The sequence below is a fragment of the Balearica regulorum genome, chromosome 5 (genome assembly GCF_011004875.1).
Source record: "Balearica regulorum gibbericeps isolate bBalReg1 chromosome 5, bBalReg1.pri, whole genome shotgun sequence".
Taxonomy (NCBI): Eukaryota; Metazoa; Chordata; class Aves; order Gruiformes; family Gruidae; genus Balearica; species Balearica regulorum.
The window spans coordinates 66,215,194-66,235,329 of NC_046188.1; the positions used below are offsets into that span (position 1 = coordinate 66,215,194).

The following is a 20,136-nucleotide window of genomic DNA, read 5'->3' on the forward strand; positions in this document are numbered from 1 at the left end:
GCTCGATTTTCCCTCCCCCTATATATTTATCAAGTCAATATCGATCACATTACACAAAAGCATATAGGGACCAAGCAGCTGAGCAGCACACCACAGCAACACAGAACTCGCACAGCCTGGATTTGAAGGGATCACACGAAAAAGGCTGATGAAAGCAAAGACAGCCCATCCACATTGCCCAAATTCAACAAGCCAGGTTTTCTATCACCCCACCCACAGAAAACATCACAAAACATGGTGTTGGTTTCAGAAAATTTGTCCTAACACAGAAATTCCATAGAATACGTTATCAGTATATCAAATCTATACAGCACAGCAAATGCCTCGGTCAAAAAAGGAAACATTAATAAACCATACTTTTCCCTTGCCCCCCAAATCCAAGTAACTGCTGTCAGAAATACACACAACGCAGTGCAACAACGCTGCAGTATTGGGCCTTACACACTTCCTAATCATTTGGTGATTTATTCTTATACTATAGACAAAGTGGAAGCTGTTCAAGTGATACAAGCCACGAAAGCTGCTCCGCATCTTAAGAACTGATCACAGTATGTGTTTAACTACATAATGAAAACAGTTTGTTGCCAAAAGAAGCCAGAGTCAACTCTCTGATTTGTGGGTTATATAGTTCTCATTTCTTTTAAAGCAATTGACCAGCTCAACAAATTATTACTGTTTTGCACTGAAACGTACTTGAATTTCCTACATTTCATTTAACAATACAAATTCTGGCTTCTAACACACATTTTTGAAGAGGCAGACTTGCAATAAAACCATATTTGGTAACGCAGCAGTCACAACTCAAACATAACAAGAATATTGCGACTGCGTTGCACAAACGCTTCCTTCAGCATTGTTTAAATGCACAACTACATACTGAGATTAACAAATACGATCTGCAACTGCTGAGGATCAGATCTGAATCTTCCAAATGTCTGCACTGATTTCAGGCTTGGAAAACAAACATCACATTAAGCTTTATGCTGATTCAAACTTACAAGATCTATGTGTCTTCACGTCATTTTATACCCAAGTATTCACTTCCCTGCATCCTTGAAATAACGCAATAAAAAGACATTTCATGTCAGCAAGTTGACATCACAAGTGAAATGCAAATAACCCCGCTAGCAGAAGATATTTTTATATGATCTATCACCAAAATAATTATCATACGTTCATGAGAAGGTCTCACCTGACTTACTGGAAGACGTTTCAGATTATTGCCGTTTAATGAGAAATATCTAACATGACTGAATAAGGTTGATTATTTAACTGGGTACTTCCATGACAATGCAGGTAGGCTGGGTTCAACAATAACTCTGGTAATTATATTAGCATCTTAATTACATAAAAATAATAGTGGAAACATGACAGAAAATACTAAATTGACTTCAGGTTACCAAATGCAAAGAAAAAAACAGACCTCGCACAATTCTCCAGATACCCGAGGCAGCACTGAGCAAGCAACAGGACACGACACGGGAGGCAGCGAAGCAGCTGCCCTACTTTGCTCCGCGGGCACGGCCGAGCTAACGCAGCTCGGCACAGCCCACCACGCACGGGGCTCAGCGAACCCTCGGCTGGGCACGGCCGAGCTAACGCAGCTCGGCACAGCCCACCACGCACGGGGCTCAGCGAACCCTCGGCTTCCGGCACCCAGCGCCCTTTGCGTGTCAGGCCATCACGGCACAATCAGAGCTGCCCACGATACTGGGCCACGTTCCACTGCACAATGTGGAGATGTTCTCGGTCTTCTCCCTTTGCTAAGCATAAGCGGAATTCAAATATCAGTGCAGGAAAGTTTCTGCTTTCCTCCTTTCTAGTAACATTGCTTCTTTTCTGACATTTCCACATCTACAGCCATTTATCACTGCACACGCTAAAAAGGCCGTGCTAAAACCTTTGAATGTGTGTTCAACAGTCCTCACGAACAAATGTCACTGACCACATAAATGTGAATAACTGCCCACATAGGCCCCAACTTCTGCATCCTCTATCTACTGCACGTTTCATAAACTAGTGTGTTACCAGCTGTAGGGTTAAAATAATTTCCCTTAAATTAGAAGTATTTTCTTCCTTGTACAGCAGAGTCAGTCTGTGGATGAGAGAAGTGCTTAAGCGGCTCAGCTAAGTGGAGATAAACGTTGCCTTTGCAGTACGCCGAAGTAGCCAATATGAGACACATGAATGTACCCTATGACACTTCAGAGCAATCGGTCCTGCGGAGCATTCGAGCATCGCAGTATGCTGCAAATAAACAGTGGTAAGCGTCAGAAGAATGCGTGTATTCTTTAAATGGCACGAACAAATTCTTAATGAAAATGCTTTTTCTCACGATACCTGCAGAATTTCATGAGAAGTAACAGCTTAAGCTCTTGCAACAGTTTGAAATATTATCTGTCAAATGTAATTTTCAAGGCAAGAACAGACTATCTGTCCTTATATATATTACCTCATTAACATGTGCCTAGCATACCTACCTAGAACAGATGGGAGCCTGACTGGACCTGTCTGGTACGACCTAGGAGAGAGTTTACAAGGTTTAGCAGAGTCGCAGTGTCAGAAAGACCATTAAGGTTTCAATAACAATTAAATAACTATATTCAGATGCAAATACACCATGCGAGGTTTGGTAACATTCGGCTCAGCCACATTCTATAGCACAGTTTATTTGCACTGAAGGCCAGCATATTTCTCACTGACTGCTGGAACACAGCAATATAAGAGATTTTGAAGCCTATACAAAAATCACAGTTCACAGCTTCGAAACACATCATAAAAGTACCTGAAATTATATTTCAAGATGTATATCGTACTTCTGTTTAATGTGCAATCTTCAGTTTTAAGTACTCAGCACAAAGAAACACTGCTTACAACTTTCTGTCGTCTACTTTTATCAGTGGCAGTTAATTACATTTGTTTTCATGCATCTGATTTTATGCATTAAGTATAATTTACTGTATTGCAAGATGTAACTCTCCCAGTAGACATCCAGACCAATAGGAACAGTAATGTAAGCAATACATAAAAAGGGAAAACGCATAGGGAAAGATCCAAAAAAGCACGAGCGTGCCTCAAATGCAATGTGGACAGAATTTAGGCAAGGACACCTAAAAACGCCATTCGGCACTCTTCCTCAGCTCTTCTCCCCAAGCTACTCGCTGAGCCCCATTAGAGATCATAGAATATCTCAAGTTGGACGGGACCCATAAGGATCATCCAGTCCAACTCCCTGCCCCTTGCAGAACTACCTAAAGACTAAACTATATGACTAAGAGCATCGTCCAGACGCTCCTTGAACTCTAACAGGCACCTGTATTTTGCACAGAAACCTTGAGACACTGTATAAACTTTTGGCACAGAACGAGATGCTGTCACAGCTGGAGTAAGCGGAAAACAAGCTGCCTCAGTCTGTGTGGGACTCCCAGCCCCACTGTCCTCATGCCCAAGTGCCCTAAAAGCCTGCCAGGGAGAACCACAGAAAGCGCTGACTTCCACAGAGAGGAAGCCTGAAGCCACACAGGTCCATGCGACGCAAGGCAAGGGGGACGTGTCATCACCAACGCCCTGCGTAACTGCCCGCTGCTGAAGCACTTGTCCAGGACTTGGGGAAGTGCGAGGGTTAACTCTCCCTCACTCTAAAGGAAATTAAACCCAGAGCTTCGCTTCTTTCCAAAAAAAAAAGCAAAACAAAAAGCACAAAAAAGAGAGATTTCCCATCTTTATCCCTCTCATCCCCCAACAACCGAACACATGGGAAACACGAGAGCAGAAAAGCAAGCGCAAGGATGCGTAACTCCCCGCATTAATGGTTACAGCAAGCAGCCATAAGATGGGAAGTATATTGCCTGTCCTCTACTCCAGCTGCGTGCAGGTGCCTTTTTGTTTCTTTTTCTTCCACCTGATGAACATTTAATGCAATGGGTTCAAGTACTCAGTGGATCAAACCTTAACATCTGAGCTATTTCTGAATTCCAGTGCTTTTACAGCAGTAAAAGAATAAATAAATAATGGAGCACTCAAAAATCACTTGGCAATAACCATTAGCAACCACTTACAGATTCCCACTCATTTTTATTTTGGCTTCGACTACTTCTCTGTGATGTCACTGAAAATTAGTTTCTAAATCTTCTTCTAAGCCCGCCCTATTTGCCGAGGATTCAGAGATAAGCGATACGTGGATTTGGCTCTTCAGTTCTCCTTTCTTCAGATAAAATGAATTCAACCTCCCCTTGATGCCCAGAGCAAAAGATGAATGCTTACTGACTGTGTTTATTCTAACCTGTGTGATATAAACACAGCAAAGCACATTCAGCATGAAACTAAAAAAACTGAGTGCCTAATTATGTGAGTAGTCTCATTGGACTCAATCACTTACTTTTAGTTAGACACATACCTTGCTCAGTCAGGTCTAAAATTACCACATTAAGAATTTTCTCACTTGCCTCTCTCCAAAGGCTAAGGGAATACTGTGCTGTGCATGCAGGACTGATTTGATTACCTCAATCTTTTATTGGGAAATAACGTATGTCATGGCAATGTCAGATGACTATTGTTTCCTTTGTTCTGTTCAGAGGGAGGAAATAATAGGTGTCAGGAAAGCAATACAACCATGTGTCTCAGTAATAAAAGTGGCATATTAATGAGCATCCGTAAAGCATTATAATTAATGCAGGGGAATGGATATTGCCTACTTAAACTCTGCAAGTGTTCCAGAAGCTCCACACCCAACTGCCATTTTATTCCATCCCAGGGCTTTCCACTCACAGCAGCTCCTTCGCAAAGCCATCAGACACTGTGAAATCATATGCTCAAGGGAACGGGTGGATACATTTTAATAGTACAAGTGACAGTTGAGAACAGTTATCCAGTCTGCTCATCAGTGGCAGCAAATGCATCCCATAATCTACGGGAGGCATATACTTATACCCTTGAGGCTACAACATAATTAACAGGCTACAGAGGAAGATGGATAAAATGGACGTGCGCAAAGAAATGGACGTGTATTGCTTTTATTTTCTTTTTTAAACAACAAAGGTACATTTGTGAATTTTACATAATTTTAAAATTTCAAGCCCTGCTTGATATGCCTGTGTAGCACGTAGGCTTCAAATAAATAGTTCGTTTTGAAGTTTAGCTTCAAAACTCCAGACTGACAATTCCCGTCTTTAGGCACACAACAAAAAAAAAAAAAAAAAAAAAAAAGAGAGAGAGAGAGAGAGAAAACTGCAAACACCATCAAGGTGACACACTAAGATGCCTGAGTATTTATCAGCAGAATACCAACACAGGTCACACAGCTCCGGCCCTTCAGGAATACCTAAATAAAAACTCTCAGTTTTTATGGCATACAAATTGTTCATTTTCACTCTTAGATGACTGAATTTTAAACCACGTTGAAAAGTGGGACCCCTTCAATTCCCACCTCTACTTACTTTCCTTTAACTTCTCATTCCCTCTTCACTTAATGTGTTCTAAGCTATTTTAATTCACATTCTTCTTGTAGTTCGTGTACTGAATTCACCTAATAATTCATTTTGATGATACAACCTTCAAAGCAGCATTTGGTTTTTTTAGTAGGTTCTGGAATAGATTCTTTTTCACCGCAACATTTCTTTCAGGTACTATTCGCAGTATACTGTTTAAGCCTGCCATTAGTCTTGTACTTAGCATATGCTCGCTTAGCATAGCCACATTTATTATTTTTATCGTTGAACACTTTAGATAAGAAGTCTACACACACGCAGGGGTGCCTCAACTTTTCAGCATGTTGCAAAGGCGAAAGCACCGGCACCACTGTGAAACAGTTGAACTGGAGAATCTTTCCAGATAAAAATATGCAAATTATCCCATCAAACGTCCTGCATGCCTTCCAGATTTGCCATTCCCAGTGCTCAAGAAATAAATGCAACCTCCAAAACTAGTAACCCAACCAGCGTAACTCATGCAAACAAAGTAAGCAATGCCTACGTGCAGAGCAACCTGAGTATTCCTTACTATAAAATACCATTTTCAGTAATGTGGTCAAGTAAACCATTTGTACTTAAGTTTTTCCTATGCTGGGTATCTACCAGAAGCTGCATTGTAGCAAAAACTCTATCTGTTTCTCAAAATAAGTAACAAGTGTGTGTATATACATATATGTTTTGGGGGTTTTTTTTAAGACTCTCCCCTGTCCTTGGGTCCCCAATTTGACGCAGCAATTTGAAGGCTATGCCTTTTGCCATGTCTCTGAATCATCTCAGTTTGTAAATATTTACTCACACCCTCTCAATATTCTTCCAGCATTCATCACGTTCCACAATGGTGCACGAGCCAGACCGAGACAGGAGAAGACAAAGCCACAGAGCAAAGATGCAGCAGAGGGAATGGGAAGACAATGAGGACTGCAGGAGCTGCAGAGAGGAAAGGCAACCGTAACACACACACCTACACACCTGAAATCGAATCCCTTTTCCACATCCTCCGCCAATGGCAAGACCACAAAGAGTAACATCATCCTCCTCAAGTCATGGAAAAACATGAGAGAGCGCGCGAGCTACAGGCCTTTCCTAAAAATCTGGACAAACGCTTGAACAACTAAACCGCCACGCTACGCTGATACCAGAGAGCTAATGTAAAGGCAGCAAAGGTACATTGTCACCCCATTGCATTCATTTGATAGGAACAATACAGATTATTTTCTGAAGGACCTGGTAACATTCTGAATTCAGTACAGATACTGGGACAGTAACTAAGAGTAATAGGGTCATACAAAGAATGACAAAAATAATAAACACCGAATACCTACTTTCGGGACTTCATCTCCTTCACTGATTGATGTGCCTATGCTGTGCACTGAGGCAGAGGGACCAAAAAACCCACAACACCTGGGATTTTATCAGTAAGGACTGTATTTCAGCAGTGGATGCAAATAACTTAAGATTGAATAGGTGACCTAAATTTTAAATATCCCCAAATGCTTCATTTTGTAGTCTTAATGTTTCTTCTGGTTTGATTCCTTAGGTAGTTTTAAAATACTTTTGACAGTTTCTGTGGAGGAATCACAGCCTGATGGTTTAGAAACAGACCTGTCAGTCTAGGAACAGAGTCTGAATCCTGGACCAGGTACTGACTCTGCGTGTCACGTTTGACAAATCACTTAATGTTTTACCCTTGGTTTACTGTAGTGTGGGAAATTCCTAGGAACTGGAGGCTGAAAGAACTTTTCTGGCTGGAGTCTACTCCATTGCTACGGTAAAGAACAGCCCCACAAACCTCAGAGACCCCTTCGTACAAATGAAAAATACATAAATGAATGGCTAATATTATCCTCACCCAAAAAGGATTGCTCTAATAATCTTCTCAGCCAGAAGAACACAAAAACAAATCAACAAGGTCATTCCAGAGGGCTTACTAGCCCCAGCATCCTCTCTCTGACTACAGCCCATAATGAATGTCAAGGGAAAGAACGGGGCAAGGATCTGGTGACGCTTCCTAAGGATTCTCCATGACCTTCCTCAAACCAATTATTGTGCACCCACTGGTTGGGGTTTTCTTCTGACACGCAGCAGCTTTTTCAATCTGCCTGGCTTCCTCACCGCCTTGTGACCAAGGGTTCTCCTGATTAACTACGTGCTGTGTGAAAAGTACTTCCTTCCGCACTAGGGTGACAGCACAGCAGTACTGCTGTTGCCAAAACCAGTAACTGCAATGCTCTTATTTTACATTTGGGCAAGATATTTATATTCAGTTTTTGATATTGTTTGGTTATGCTCTACAGGGAATAGAAAGAATTTCATGGTTTTGGCATCCTCGTGCTTTTTAACGTGCTTGCTCCATATACATTAATCCTGAAATGGTTGCACACTGTAACTGATTTCACAAGAAAGAGAGCACTCTGTGCTGCTATTGCTATTGTGCTCCTATTGCAGCACAGAGTCAAGCCCACGCTGCAACAGGCTTTGTGCGGCGATCTATTTTGAGATGCTCTTACCGAACTGATTTTTCCCACCCACCATGACCAAATAAGTACTTTGTTCCAAATAATTGCATGGCAAGCTCCCAGGGCAGGCCAGGAGAGACGCAGATCTAAGTAGACTGGGTTTCACACATCATAAGGATTACGAGTTTAAAGCAGACAGTACTGCAAACCAAATGACTGACCGTGATGTCTATTGCTTTACTGTCAAAAAACCAGTAGAGCATAGCGAATGAGTTCTTTGAATGAAGGATGTGTTTGAGGACTTAATAATTTTTTGTTGTTGTTCAAATTTTAGATTTTAATACTACAGGAAGAAAGAAAATACTAATTTGGGTAACATGAAGGAACCATTCTAGTAGCATTAAAAAGCTGCTTCTTGACTTCAGGAGACTGTGGATTGGGTTCCTCCAGGGGTTCTGTGACAGAGACCTGGGAGGTGCTACACCTGCTGCAAACAGGAGTTACTGATTGAGACAGCCTCGGACAGAGGGTAGAAAATAAATATAATGTATGGTGCAGACATTAAATATAAAGTAAAACCTTCACATTTTGGCTTTATTAACTACTCTTTTAAAAAAAGAGAAAGCAATGAATATTGAAATGGTCTCATGTTCCTATACAACCCAGTTTTACCACCCAGGAGATCGTGGGGAACATACCTGTTAATTTGTCATCAACCTTGTAATTCTTTCATACATGCCGTATAGTACCTTGATCCGAGAGTGAACTGCTGATTCTTAAACGAACCCATGTAAATGAAAGCAATAGGAGATAACAAGCAACTGAGTCAACAAGAGAATCTCCTGTTCAGAATCTGAACCTAGGAACCCTCATAAACCTTTATGAGTAGGTCTGCTGGGCCCTTGAGACTTACTCATACAAGCAGAAAAACCTGTCAGATCAAGTTTTAAAATATTTCATTTGCAGATAACTACAGCATTTCCTTCCTTTTATACAGATACAACAGTTGCTCTGGACTGGACTGCTTCCTCAGCAAGCACAGATCAGTGCTACACTCTTTTTAAATTAGCTATAAATCCAGAGCAGTAAGACAATCTGTGACAGCAAAGACATCAAGATCTGGATTCTGACAAGTTAAATTAATCATGGTTTTTAAATGATCTATTTCCATAACTGATGTGCATTCTAAATCATCTTGAACAATCTCATACATAGAACAGGATCCAATCAGCAGGAAATATTGTGCCTTTAGAGAAGTTATAAAATTGGACCGCGTAGTGGTGGATACGTATAGCTTAGCTCTTAATACAAAAATAATTACACCTCAATTTCAACACCTCACGTGACTAAATCTAGGCAATGATGTTTTAAAGGCAAGAAAAAACTATCATAACTCATCTTAATTTCATCAAAATAATTTTATATCGTTACAGTCCAAAACCAAACAGAGAACAACATTAGAACTGAAGAAGCTGAAAAAGTGCATGCCAAATAATTTACACAGGGAGTTTATGTAACTCAAAAAACAATATACAAACATAGCAATTATAATTAATGTACCACACTTGATCTAATCACAAACAAAATTACAGAGATTCTTATATTAAAATGTCAAGTTTTCATTTTTATTAATACAGTGGATTTAAGACTATAGAAAATTTATTGGCTTCAATCATATTGTCTTGATTCCGAGTCCAACCACGTTAGTTTTAGAATGATAAATCTAGATGAATTCTAATTGCACTGTTGTTTATCTGTATATTGGTTTTAAACTATTAAATCAGTTACATCTAGAATGCTTCACCCCAAAAGTATGACCATCCAGTGTCCATTTTTCACACGTGCTGTGACACCAAAATGCATGTGAATGCACTCATCTGCTTTTGCAGTGATTTATTCACTATGTATCAGGTATAAAAAAAACTACACAAAGCTCAAGACTGTGAAGAATGAAGATGAAAATCTCAATATGAGTCAAAATGCCTATATTCTTTCACGAGACATGTGAATATTACACCAAAACAGCAATTAAAGCCGTGATAGGACATATCAAGCCTTACATCAGAGGCTATGGGGAAAGACTTGTTCCTTCCTTTCTACGTTAGTCTTGGCCTACATATTATTCATAACGCACTCCAATGCTCCATAAAGGCTTTCAACTCCACCTCCAACAGACACACACACATGCAAAAAACATAAACCTAAGTGGCAGTTAGTCACCTTACAGTGATCTGATATGCTTTATTATCAAGATATCAGCATGTCTGACTGTCTCACATTGCTGGCATTTAAAGTTAATGCTGATGGCAATGTAAAAGGGACACAAAGAAGCACACAACCCAGCACAGAAATAACCAAAGAGAATGATATTTTTTCTTCGTCTTCTTTCTTCTTCTCTTACTAAAAATACTCAAGGTTTTTTTTTCATAGCAGGTGAAATTTCATAACAGATGAAAAATTGTCTTTAGTCATCTATTTACTACACCATCACTACACTGCCTACACATTGAAAGATAAAATTTCTTTCATGGACACATCTTTCAGATTATTAAATACATTTCAGACTAAGAATTACTTTCAAAAATACCTGCTTGGAAACAAAGAAGAAAACTGCAATTAAAGCAAGCTCTCAGACTGGCATTTATTAAAACATCCAATTAGAATTTGTGATTAAAACAGTGTAAAATAGGCCAACTTACCGATTTACATCAAAACAGAAGCAATTTTCAAGCCTGTGATGCACTCTGGTAGTCAGTAAACAATCTGAGTATATTATGAATAAAGACTCCATATGTTTATTGCCATTATCTCATAAAAGATAAGAGTATCTGTTCAAAATTTGGTCACTTTTCATATCAGGTTCCCAATAAGTTATTCATGACGTGACCAGCAAGTTCATCAGTAACAACCATGCTTCCAAACACACCTTCCAAGGCAAACATATACGAAGAACCACAGTGCAATTAAACTAATCTGGACTTCAAGATTACACCAGAACTGAGCCACTGAAAAATAATGGCTTTCATCTTTAAGACTCCACCATACACTGAGCTGTAATCCCTTAAGTGTCTCCTGTGAAATGCTGCAGAATATAACAGGGAGGAAGAAAGAAAAATCATATTCTATACTCTGGCAGAAATAAACCATTCTGCAGCCTGAATACTAATTAGAATAAACATTGTTTTGATTTTTATTTCACAATACCTGGTGTTTCTCTGCCCAGGCATCAGTCATCTTGCACACATTTGCTTTAAGGTTTATGACTCTAACTAAATCCACTTCATTTAATCATTCTAATAAATCTACACCTCAGTAGAAACCACTAAATGAGATATTAATAGCACACTAAATATACTTGTTAGACAGACTATACAAGTAAAATATAGAAGTACAATGAAAAATATTTGCACTTAAGTGCTAGACTTCTGTTCATTCCCCACTACAGAGATATATGAAAAAAATTACTAATGAACACACCTCGTCCGTGTTTCAGAAGAATTGCCCCTGTTTACCATCCCTGAGTATATTCAAGGCCACCTCTATTTTTTTGATAATACATAAGAACTTCTATGGGCAGAATTTATACTTTAAAACAAACATTTGGAACAAAATACCAAGAGCTAGGACAAGGCTCGCATACTACATCTATCTCTCCTTGTACAAAAGAAAACAACTGATTGCAACAAAACCTTGATGGTGTCTTGCACATTGTTCATGCTGAAAAGTCAGATCTATAGCCCCTACGAACTCTGGTGGGTGGGGTTTTGTTTGTTTGCTTTAAGGCATTTAATCCCAAATGCCATCAATTATTTTATGAAACCTGCTGATGTTTCAATATACCTCGGCTCCTTTCTTTGACTTCAGTCAGTGGTACAAGGCACAAGAATTATAGTAAACTTCTGCTAAACTGTGGGACTCTACGTCCCACTGCAAATATTCTCTAGCTTCCATCTCCCTAAGGTAAAGTAGATGGTGGAGCATGAGGTTCTTCATATTTTAACAAATGGCACATCTCACTCCAACACGTCACTTCCACAGCATGTGGTGCGAGGCTGCCAACTGGAACTTGCCACGACAAAAAGCAGAGAAAGACGTTTTCCCTGTACACAATTTCCAGCCTCCCAGATTCAAGCCCTGCCAAGATTTCACACAGAAACACTGCAACAGCACACAAACCAAGAGCCTCTGTAGTCTAAATATGGGATTTATCTCTGTATTCAGTATCCCTGGTTCTTCAGCTGGAGTCATGACAGTAAATTTTGTAAGTGACAGAGTTTTACTCTCACACACACAACCCTGTCTGCAGTGATGGGTTATTCAAACCTGGTTGTCCCAGTTTCAGACTTCTTTCATCTAAGCATTGCCACTGAACACCGATTTCCTACAAGGTCCATTCTGACAGACACATTGCAAAGGGCCACATTGTACCAGGTGGTTATTTGCCCGCTACACTTTTTTTTTTTATCTAGTACATTCAGCCCCTAAACCAATTTTTATCACCTTTCCCTTTTACCCTAAGTTAACTGACTTTATTGTACTATTGAATCCTACCCTGAAGTTTAGTGAAATTCCTCCAATTGTCCTTATTCCACCCTCACCTATGAGTTCAATAATTCATTTATAGAATTCAAGGGAACAGGCATGGTGTGAGTCTTCTGTTACCCACCTACAACTTCTTCTATTTCCTGAAACACTCTTAGTTCTTTTGAATTTTGTCAAAGTTTCCTTCACAGAAAAGAGCAATTTAACAAATTGGTAGAGTCAAGATCTCTCTCTCTATTCAACGAGTTATACCTCTGTCCTTTAATGGTGTAATTTCTTCCAGCAAAGATTTCCCTATTTCACTTTTCATTTTCCGAAAAAATTCTAAGATATAATCTATCTGATTCTGGGTCCAGTACTCTGTCAAATTTACTAATGGTGATGGCACAGCATTGTCCTGCCTTGTCACTTCAGCTCACCTCAGCCTCATTTTGTTCCAATCTATCGTCAAAATTTCAGGTTCTTTCTGAGGTGCTAAAGCCCACTTCTTACAGTGATACTGAAAACATCCATAGGAAGTAAGTCTCATTTCTCTCTATTATATGGTCTCACCATCTATATATTGGTAATTATGTTTTTATAAAGATTTTTTTGTGTTGATCTCCACTTCTCTTTCCATTTTTATGTCTCTTCAACTATGGCAGTATCTATTTTAATGCAGAAGCACATTCGGTATCAGTCTGCGCCCTTTTCCACCACCTTGCTTCATGAGTTTCCACGTCTAGTTTGATGCAATCTAGTCCTTAATTACATAGTCTAGTTTACGACATTTACAGTAAAGTAATTCCTTATACACTAGATTTATTTTTCTACTCAAGTGTGACAGCCTGATTATACAGATTTAAAAAAAAAAAAAATTGCTTTCCTCTTCAACATTTGTTTTTTGTTTTTATTTCTAAATCCCCAGCAATCACAATATTCATATCCAGATTATGACTGTCCTTTTTATTGCTCCATACTTTTCACAAAAAATGCAAACATCACAAATTCCTGCCAGAGTAATGTCATTATATTTACCTGTAGTTCACAATGCAATTTAATTTAACCACACATACGTTTTCTTTTCTCAAATACAAATAACAGTATTCTGGGGGGGTTTATAAAGACTATCACAGTGTTATCAGTAAAGTCAAAGAGCAACATTAGTCTGATTTTATTTTTTTATAACGTTGCTGAAATAGATTGTTGAAATAGATTGTAGAATCAGGCACAAAGCCAGTCCTTTTCTCTCATAAAATTATAAATTTTCTATTTACGGTTTTGTTGCACAATATTAATCAGATTTATTAAACTGTAGAGATATGTTATTTCAGTATTAGTTGGAACAACTATTTTGTGTACGTACATATCTATAACCCATAAATGTTTAGAAAGTATTTACAGATGACTCAAGAAGAGAAATGTTTATCATATCTTCAGACAGTATTACATTAAACTTATCATCTTGGCTTATATCTATTTCTTCCAGTTTATATCACCTGAAGATAAAGCCCCAAAATTACTACAAGGCATTATAAGCAGTTTATAGTTGTCCCGACATGTTCACGCCTCTTTCCTCGTGCCAACCCCAGCATTTGCACAAGGAAACCGCTGTGACTGGTAGCTGATAACATATCAACATTAACCTTCCCAAGAGAAGAGGTAACAAGCGGTGTTTCTGGTGCTACCATGGGTAGAATGGGAACATTTCTTAAATTAGCAGTCCGAACTTGTAAAATCCTCAAGTGACCACAGAACCACAGGCTGAGAAACTCGGACTGCTACTTCACATTGAGTGTTTTGCTATTTAATAAAACACGTACCATTCTAATATTAGCCGGTTGGCCCTAGTACCTATTCCATGCAGTGCCAGGTTATTCTTAGCCCTAATGACTTCAATAAGCATTAGGCTGCAAACCTCTTTCTATAATCTTCCATTACCTTTTCAATTTATTCTTCCCTGTCAGAATATAAGAACATACTTTGTTTTCTCTATTTCCACGTACACCTACCTCAAAAAGACAACTATTACTGTATTCACATGTGCAATTCAAGGCATACTAAAAAATGTATGTAATATATGTTTTATCCACAACTCAGATTTCAACAGACCTTTGAGGGTAAAAGCATTATTGTATTTCTCCAGTGCAATTTCATTGCTTCAACATTACTAGATTAATAAATATGCAGTAGGAGTTTTGCTTTGAGTTTTTGGCACATTAAACCAAATATCCAGGTGTGCAAATGAAGAAAACCAGTGTGAAAACACAGGTTTTATGAACTAATCCAAACATGCCTGTTTCAAAGAAATATGATTAAGGGTTTGTCTTGTTGTATTATCCGGGGGGGGGGGGGGGGGGGGGGAAGGGGAAATCACAGTCAAAAGGACAGGCTGTTCACTCAGACTTCCCTGAAACTGTAGTTACCTATGCTACAATTTACATGCACTCTAATCAAAGACTGAAAACATACCCTAATGTGTTCTCCCCAGTATCACCTCTTGATCTTCAATATAGACAGACCAAGGTTTAGCTTGCCTACCATTTTCATAACATTTTTGTATTCCTTCTTAAATCTTTACAAATTATTTTACAGTTTTAAATACAATGATGCTCTTGTGCGGATGGACAGTACCCAAAGAAAGTCATATCACAAAGCAATCGGATGGCACATGCTAATTCAGCAGCTGACAGGCTAATCTTGGTGAACAACTTTAGGTTGAAACAAGAATGACATTAATCTTCCTTCTCCTTTCAAGGAATTGCTTGGCCAATTTTACAACATTCTGGAAAATTAATATCCAGCCTCTTGTGCCTCCAAACTAAGTACAAAATATTTTACCCTGTACATTACCCAATTTTAACAGTTGTCATTTCAAAAAAATTAAATATTAGTTTTCTATTACTGCAAGTCAGTTTTGAAAGTCAGAAAGTATGCAATCCCAGACAAGACAAAAAATAGCTTTTTGAGACAAATACAATTCATAAATACATGAGTTACAACTCAGTAATACTTCATGACACAGCCCTAAGCCCTCACTAAGCCAACTAGTTAATGTATTCCCTCCTCTGGTTTTATACAACATATTTTCTTCTTTTTCTCTACAGAAACAAACCAAAAAAACATCCTAAATGACTTATCACTTCATAGGAAGCATGGCTGACTATCAGTATTTCTTGTTCACATAACAGAGAAATCTTCAAAATACACACTTAAAGGTAAAGATTTTTAAAAAAAAAAATCCTTATTCTGATGTGAGTAGTCAAATAACAACCATATGATGTTAGCATAAAAGACAATTATCCTAATTTTAAAAGCGTCTGATTAAATTTTAAAAGGCAAAGGTGATAGCACATACCATTCACAGTTTATAAAACAATGAACATCACTTAAAAGCTGAATGATACGAGCTCGAATGACAGTATTGGGTGACAGTAAATGTTTCCTTCTTGCCCAGAACTTATGCACAAATCAATCCCCATCATCTCCGTGCATACTCCATTTTCCAGATGACAAATCTTACAGCGAATCATTGACAGAATCCAGTCATCACAAGTTACCAGAACCTAGGTGACTGTCAGAAAATATTAATAGTCTGCCATTTTTCCAGTGTGGCTGGAGCAAGAGACTTACCTCGGCAGATGGTCCCATTCCCCACGTATCCAGGTTTGCAGGTGCAGCTATGTCCCCTGACAGTGTTAGTACAGATTGCGTTCTCATCACAGTTATGCTGTCCGCTGCCACACTCATCATGCTCTACAAGGGGAGGAGGGAAGAAAAAAAAAAATTACAAGAGAGACAGTGAGCTTTTCAGTGTGATGATGCGGCACTTGAAAACCAAGTGGAGTAACAAGGTTGCCACAATGGCTGAACGCTGGGAGTTTGGTGCAGGAGTCAGCTACGGGTCTGCTTCAATTACGAGACTCAACAACACGTGCGTGGTGACAGTAGATTATTTAGGCACAAAAACAGAAGAAAAAAAAAGAATTGTCGAGAAGGCAAAGTACAGCTAGGGCAAATAACAGAAAAATATCTGCTGCAAAGACTAACCTTTACATCACTGTCCGTCACCAACAGTAACAAGCGTAAGTACAAGGTAAGCGAACACAAGAGAGGGACCCTAACAGCACGTCCTTTAAATACACAGTTCAGTTGTCACAGCCATTTGCTCCAACGCATGTTGAGTTGACTCTAATAGAGCGTAATCACATTTTGCATTTTTACAGTACCATTCATAGCACCGAACCCCGAAGAGACTTCCAGACAAATGGGCCATATTTTGCTTTCATCCTGCAAATCTAACTGCTGCCACTGAACCTAATTTGCAGCAGCTCCTGCACTAAACTCTCCTGCTACGTTTTCTTCTAGTAAAGCATCAGTTAGAGGTGGCGAGCTACCTGACCCTGAAGTTTCTCGCTGCTTCCTGCAATTACTAGGATCTTCCCTCATGAAGTAGGATTGCAAAAAGAAAACCTGAATATTTTACACCCTTCCGCTGGTGGATTTACAGTTTTGTTCAGGTGAATCAAGAGGATGCCATGACATTTCTTAAAACCATACAAAGGACGACAGACACAATCAAAAATCAGAATCTGGAACCCTTCTCAGAAGTCTTCATTTATGCAAGCAACTGCAATCATCAGGGTAGTGTCCAGAGGTAAAAGGTATCCCTGTCTGGAATCAGGGATTTGCTTAAATCTACGAGTGAATAAGGGGTGTTCAAAGGACTACAGACTAAATTTAGCCTCCTGTAGGCCACAGAGAGAGCACTTTTACAGACTCTGAATTAATCCCTGTGGAAGATCCCCTCCACTGAGAACAACAGGATCACAGGCTTCACCAGGCTAAAGTTAACCTCTGCGAGGCCCTCACTTTACCACAGTACAGAATGACAGCCAGTTTCAAGGTAACTCAAGACACACCTAGATTTGAATGGTGGATTCAAAGGAAGCCTCCAAACCAAATATTTCTGAAACGTCGTTGAGAACTATTTTCAAAACAGATCTAACATACGTTTTCTGTTTTTCAAATACATTTGACAGCAAAATGATATGGATTGCAACCATTTTCTTTTAAAGAGCATCAAAGCACTATATCACTCACTCACCCTTTGCTTTTAGCAAGAAACTCTCCCATGCACACACTCAAACGTGCCTGGCTTTAGCTGATAAATGCAGGCTTACATTTATACTCGTTAGTTTATGTTGGTCCCTACCTCTGCTGAGTAATTCACTTCATCTCCTTTCCAATTTTCAGATGCCTTATATATTCTTAATGCTAGGCTTCTTCAAGGGCTGCCTGTTCTCTCCTTCATCTTTTAAGAAACTGTACCACAGCCTTATTCCTGCCACTCCAGTCTCCTGGCGCTCAGACTGCTGGGTCAGACACAAAAAGTATCAAGCTACCCTCACCAAGGAAGCACACAGCAGGCAGCTGAGGTTGAACGATGCTTTCTTTTAAGAGAGACACCCTCTCCATAGTCTCTCGCTCCACTTCCTACTTTTATTACTTCTTGCCATTAGCTTTCATGCGTTCATATTCAAACTATAATGAGAATGCCTTTGCGATAGGCTCACGTACACGCAAGAGCATTCCTACTCAAACAATTGCCAAACTTAATCCATTACCTTCTCAGCACTTCAAGTACAAGCAAAAGATTTCCCAGCGGTAACATGTGTGTTTTGCCGCAACACACAAGAGATTATACTCTGGTATGTTGTTCTAGGACTTTGACGATGTAAATCGTTCTTTTTACCACTCTTACAGATGCACGGATGCTGGCAATATTGAAAGATTTAACACTGACAAAGCTGCGTTCCCACAGCCGTACTTAAAACGGAGGTCAGTTCTTTCTAAGGAGATATAATTCAAAGAGTTAGCAACAAATCTGATCGTGGGAACTTGCCCTTCACGGGACAACCTGATGCTGCTAGTGCAAGGACGACTAAGGAAACCTCATCTGCATGAGGAATCCCAAGATTTTGTAGCAGTAGTATGGCTGCAATGATAGGAACTTTAAATGAAATTTTCCCTGGTGTAGAGATGTCTATAGATGATGTTGCTACAGGCCTAATAAGAATGAGAAAGTATTGATTTTCTGTCAAGCTACAAAAACCTTTTATTCCAGATGGAAAACTCCATGAGATTCTGTCAGTAGTGAGTTATCTTGGGTTTCCTTCTCCCTCACAAGAGATCATCCTTTGGAGTACTTGGTGTTCACATCGGGGAGTGAGCGTGGAAGGTGGGCTTACGTTTTGCTTAAACTCAAAGGCGATTATGACTAATTTGCAAAGAACATCACTTTCTTACGCACAACACTTTCCAAAATCTCCCATTCAGGCACATCAGGCACAGACTGCTTTTGCTGTAATGTTACGGGAAATGTTAGCTAACTAGATAGTAATCAAAGACCGGAAGAGAAGGACACTGAGAAACAAGTGAAAGGAGGCAAAACAATATCATTCCAAAGCACCGAAGAGGGGAGAGCTGAGACAAAAATCTCAAACCTCATCTTATGTTGACAATTCCCCTTTCAGCTGAAAATGAGAAGCACAGGAAAGGGGATCTTAAAAGAGAAAAACCAAAAGTTTGGTTGTTTGGGTTTTTTTGTTTGGTTGGGGTTTTTTTTGGTTGGTTGGGGTTTTTTTTTTTTTTACATACACATATATATGTAGATATAAATAAAAATACTGCCACGCTCAGGAATGAAACTGTCATCATAAAGTTTGACTGAAGTAATCCATCTCTCTACGACTTCTGTTTGTTAAGTAATATATACAAAAAGGAGCTTATGATCAAAGACAAAAAGAACTGGCAGGCTTACTGAGAAGGACAGTACTGTAGGATACAATTCCCTGACCCAACACTCATTCCCCTGGATTATTAATAGCCATTTCAAAAAACAGGTACCACTTCAGCAGAACAGTTACAACAGCAGCACCATTCTTTGCTTACAGACAAGTTAGTTTATTTATGAAATCTCTGTAAATTATCTTCAACATTTCTGTTACTCTGGAATCCTGGTTATTGCCACCTCTATTACATGCTTTGTCTTTGATAAAGCCAGAGAGATCGGCTACTTTTTTGCGCCTCTGTTTCCCTCTATAAAATGAGAATATTACAAGATTCTGGGGGGTTTTTTAAGTGTTTGTCATTCTTCTGAAATCCTCAAATACTAAAGATTTTACAGAAAATCAAAGTCTATCAATCTTCTATTGCAAAAAAGGAAGAGTCAAATATCAACTGCTGGTTTGCCTTCTATTTAATTTATTTTTCCTGCAAGCAGAGACAAGCTATGAAAGGACACATCATCTCCGAAGCTTCAGCTCACCTGTCTCTGTTTCCTGGCCACCAAGCTACAGCCAAGGCCAACAATCTACACATTTAAACATAACATATTCCTTCTGGATAAAAACCTTCGAGAATTTCCAAAAGCTTTCATAAACTTCTCAAGCGTATCTTATTTTCTGAGTTCTGACCTGAACCAGGACAGTTTGTGAAGCAATGGCTACGTAGTTCATTCTTTCCTCAGACTTCACCTGAGGCTTCAGCCTCCAAAAGCACTTGAGAGATCACTGGTAAGAAATTAGTCATCCTTTTATAGCAACCTATCTCTGCCACCTGTGTTGTGTGACTCTGTGGAATCATGACATGGATGAGCTGCAGGTGTCCTCTATGCATACTTTAAGCAA

At 39.2% G+C, this 20,136-nt stretch overlaps 1 protein-coding gene across 2 annotated transcripts in view; it reads right to left on the reverse strand.

Annotated features, from left to right (window-relative positions):
- Positions 1-20,136, reverse strand: part of NELL1 (neural EGFL like 1) — a 291,777-nt gene that overhangs the window by 97,913 nt on the left and 173,728 nt on the right. For both annotated transcript variants that reach the window (XM_075755361.1, XM_075755362.1), the window contains exon 14: positions 16,079-16,201. In XM_075755361.1, the coding sequence (XP_075611476.1) occupies positions 16,079-16,201 (123 nt within the window). The remainder of the gene's footprint in view (positions 1-16,078; positions 16,202-20,136) is intronic.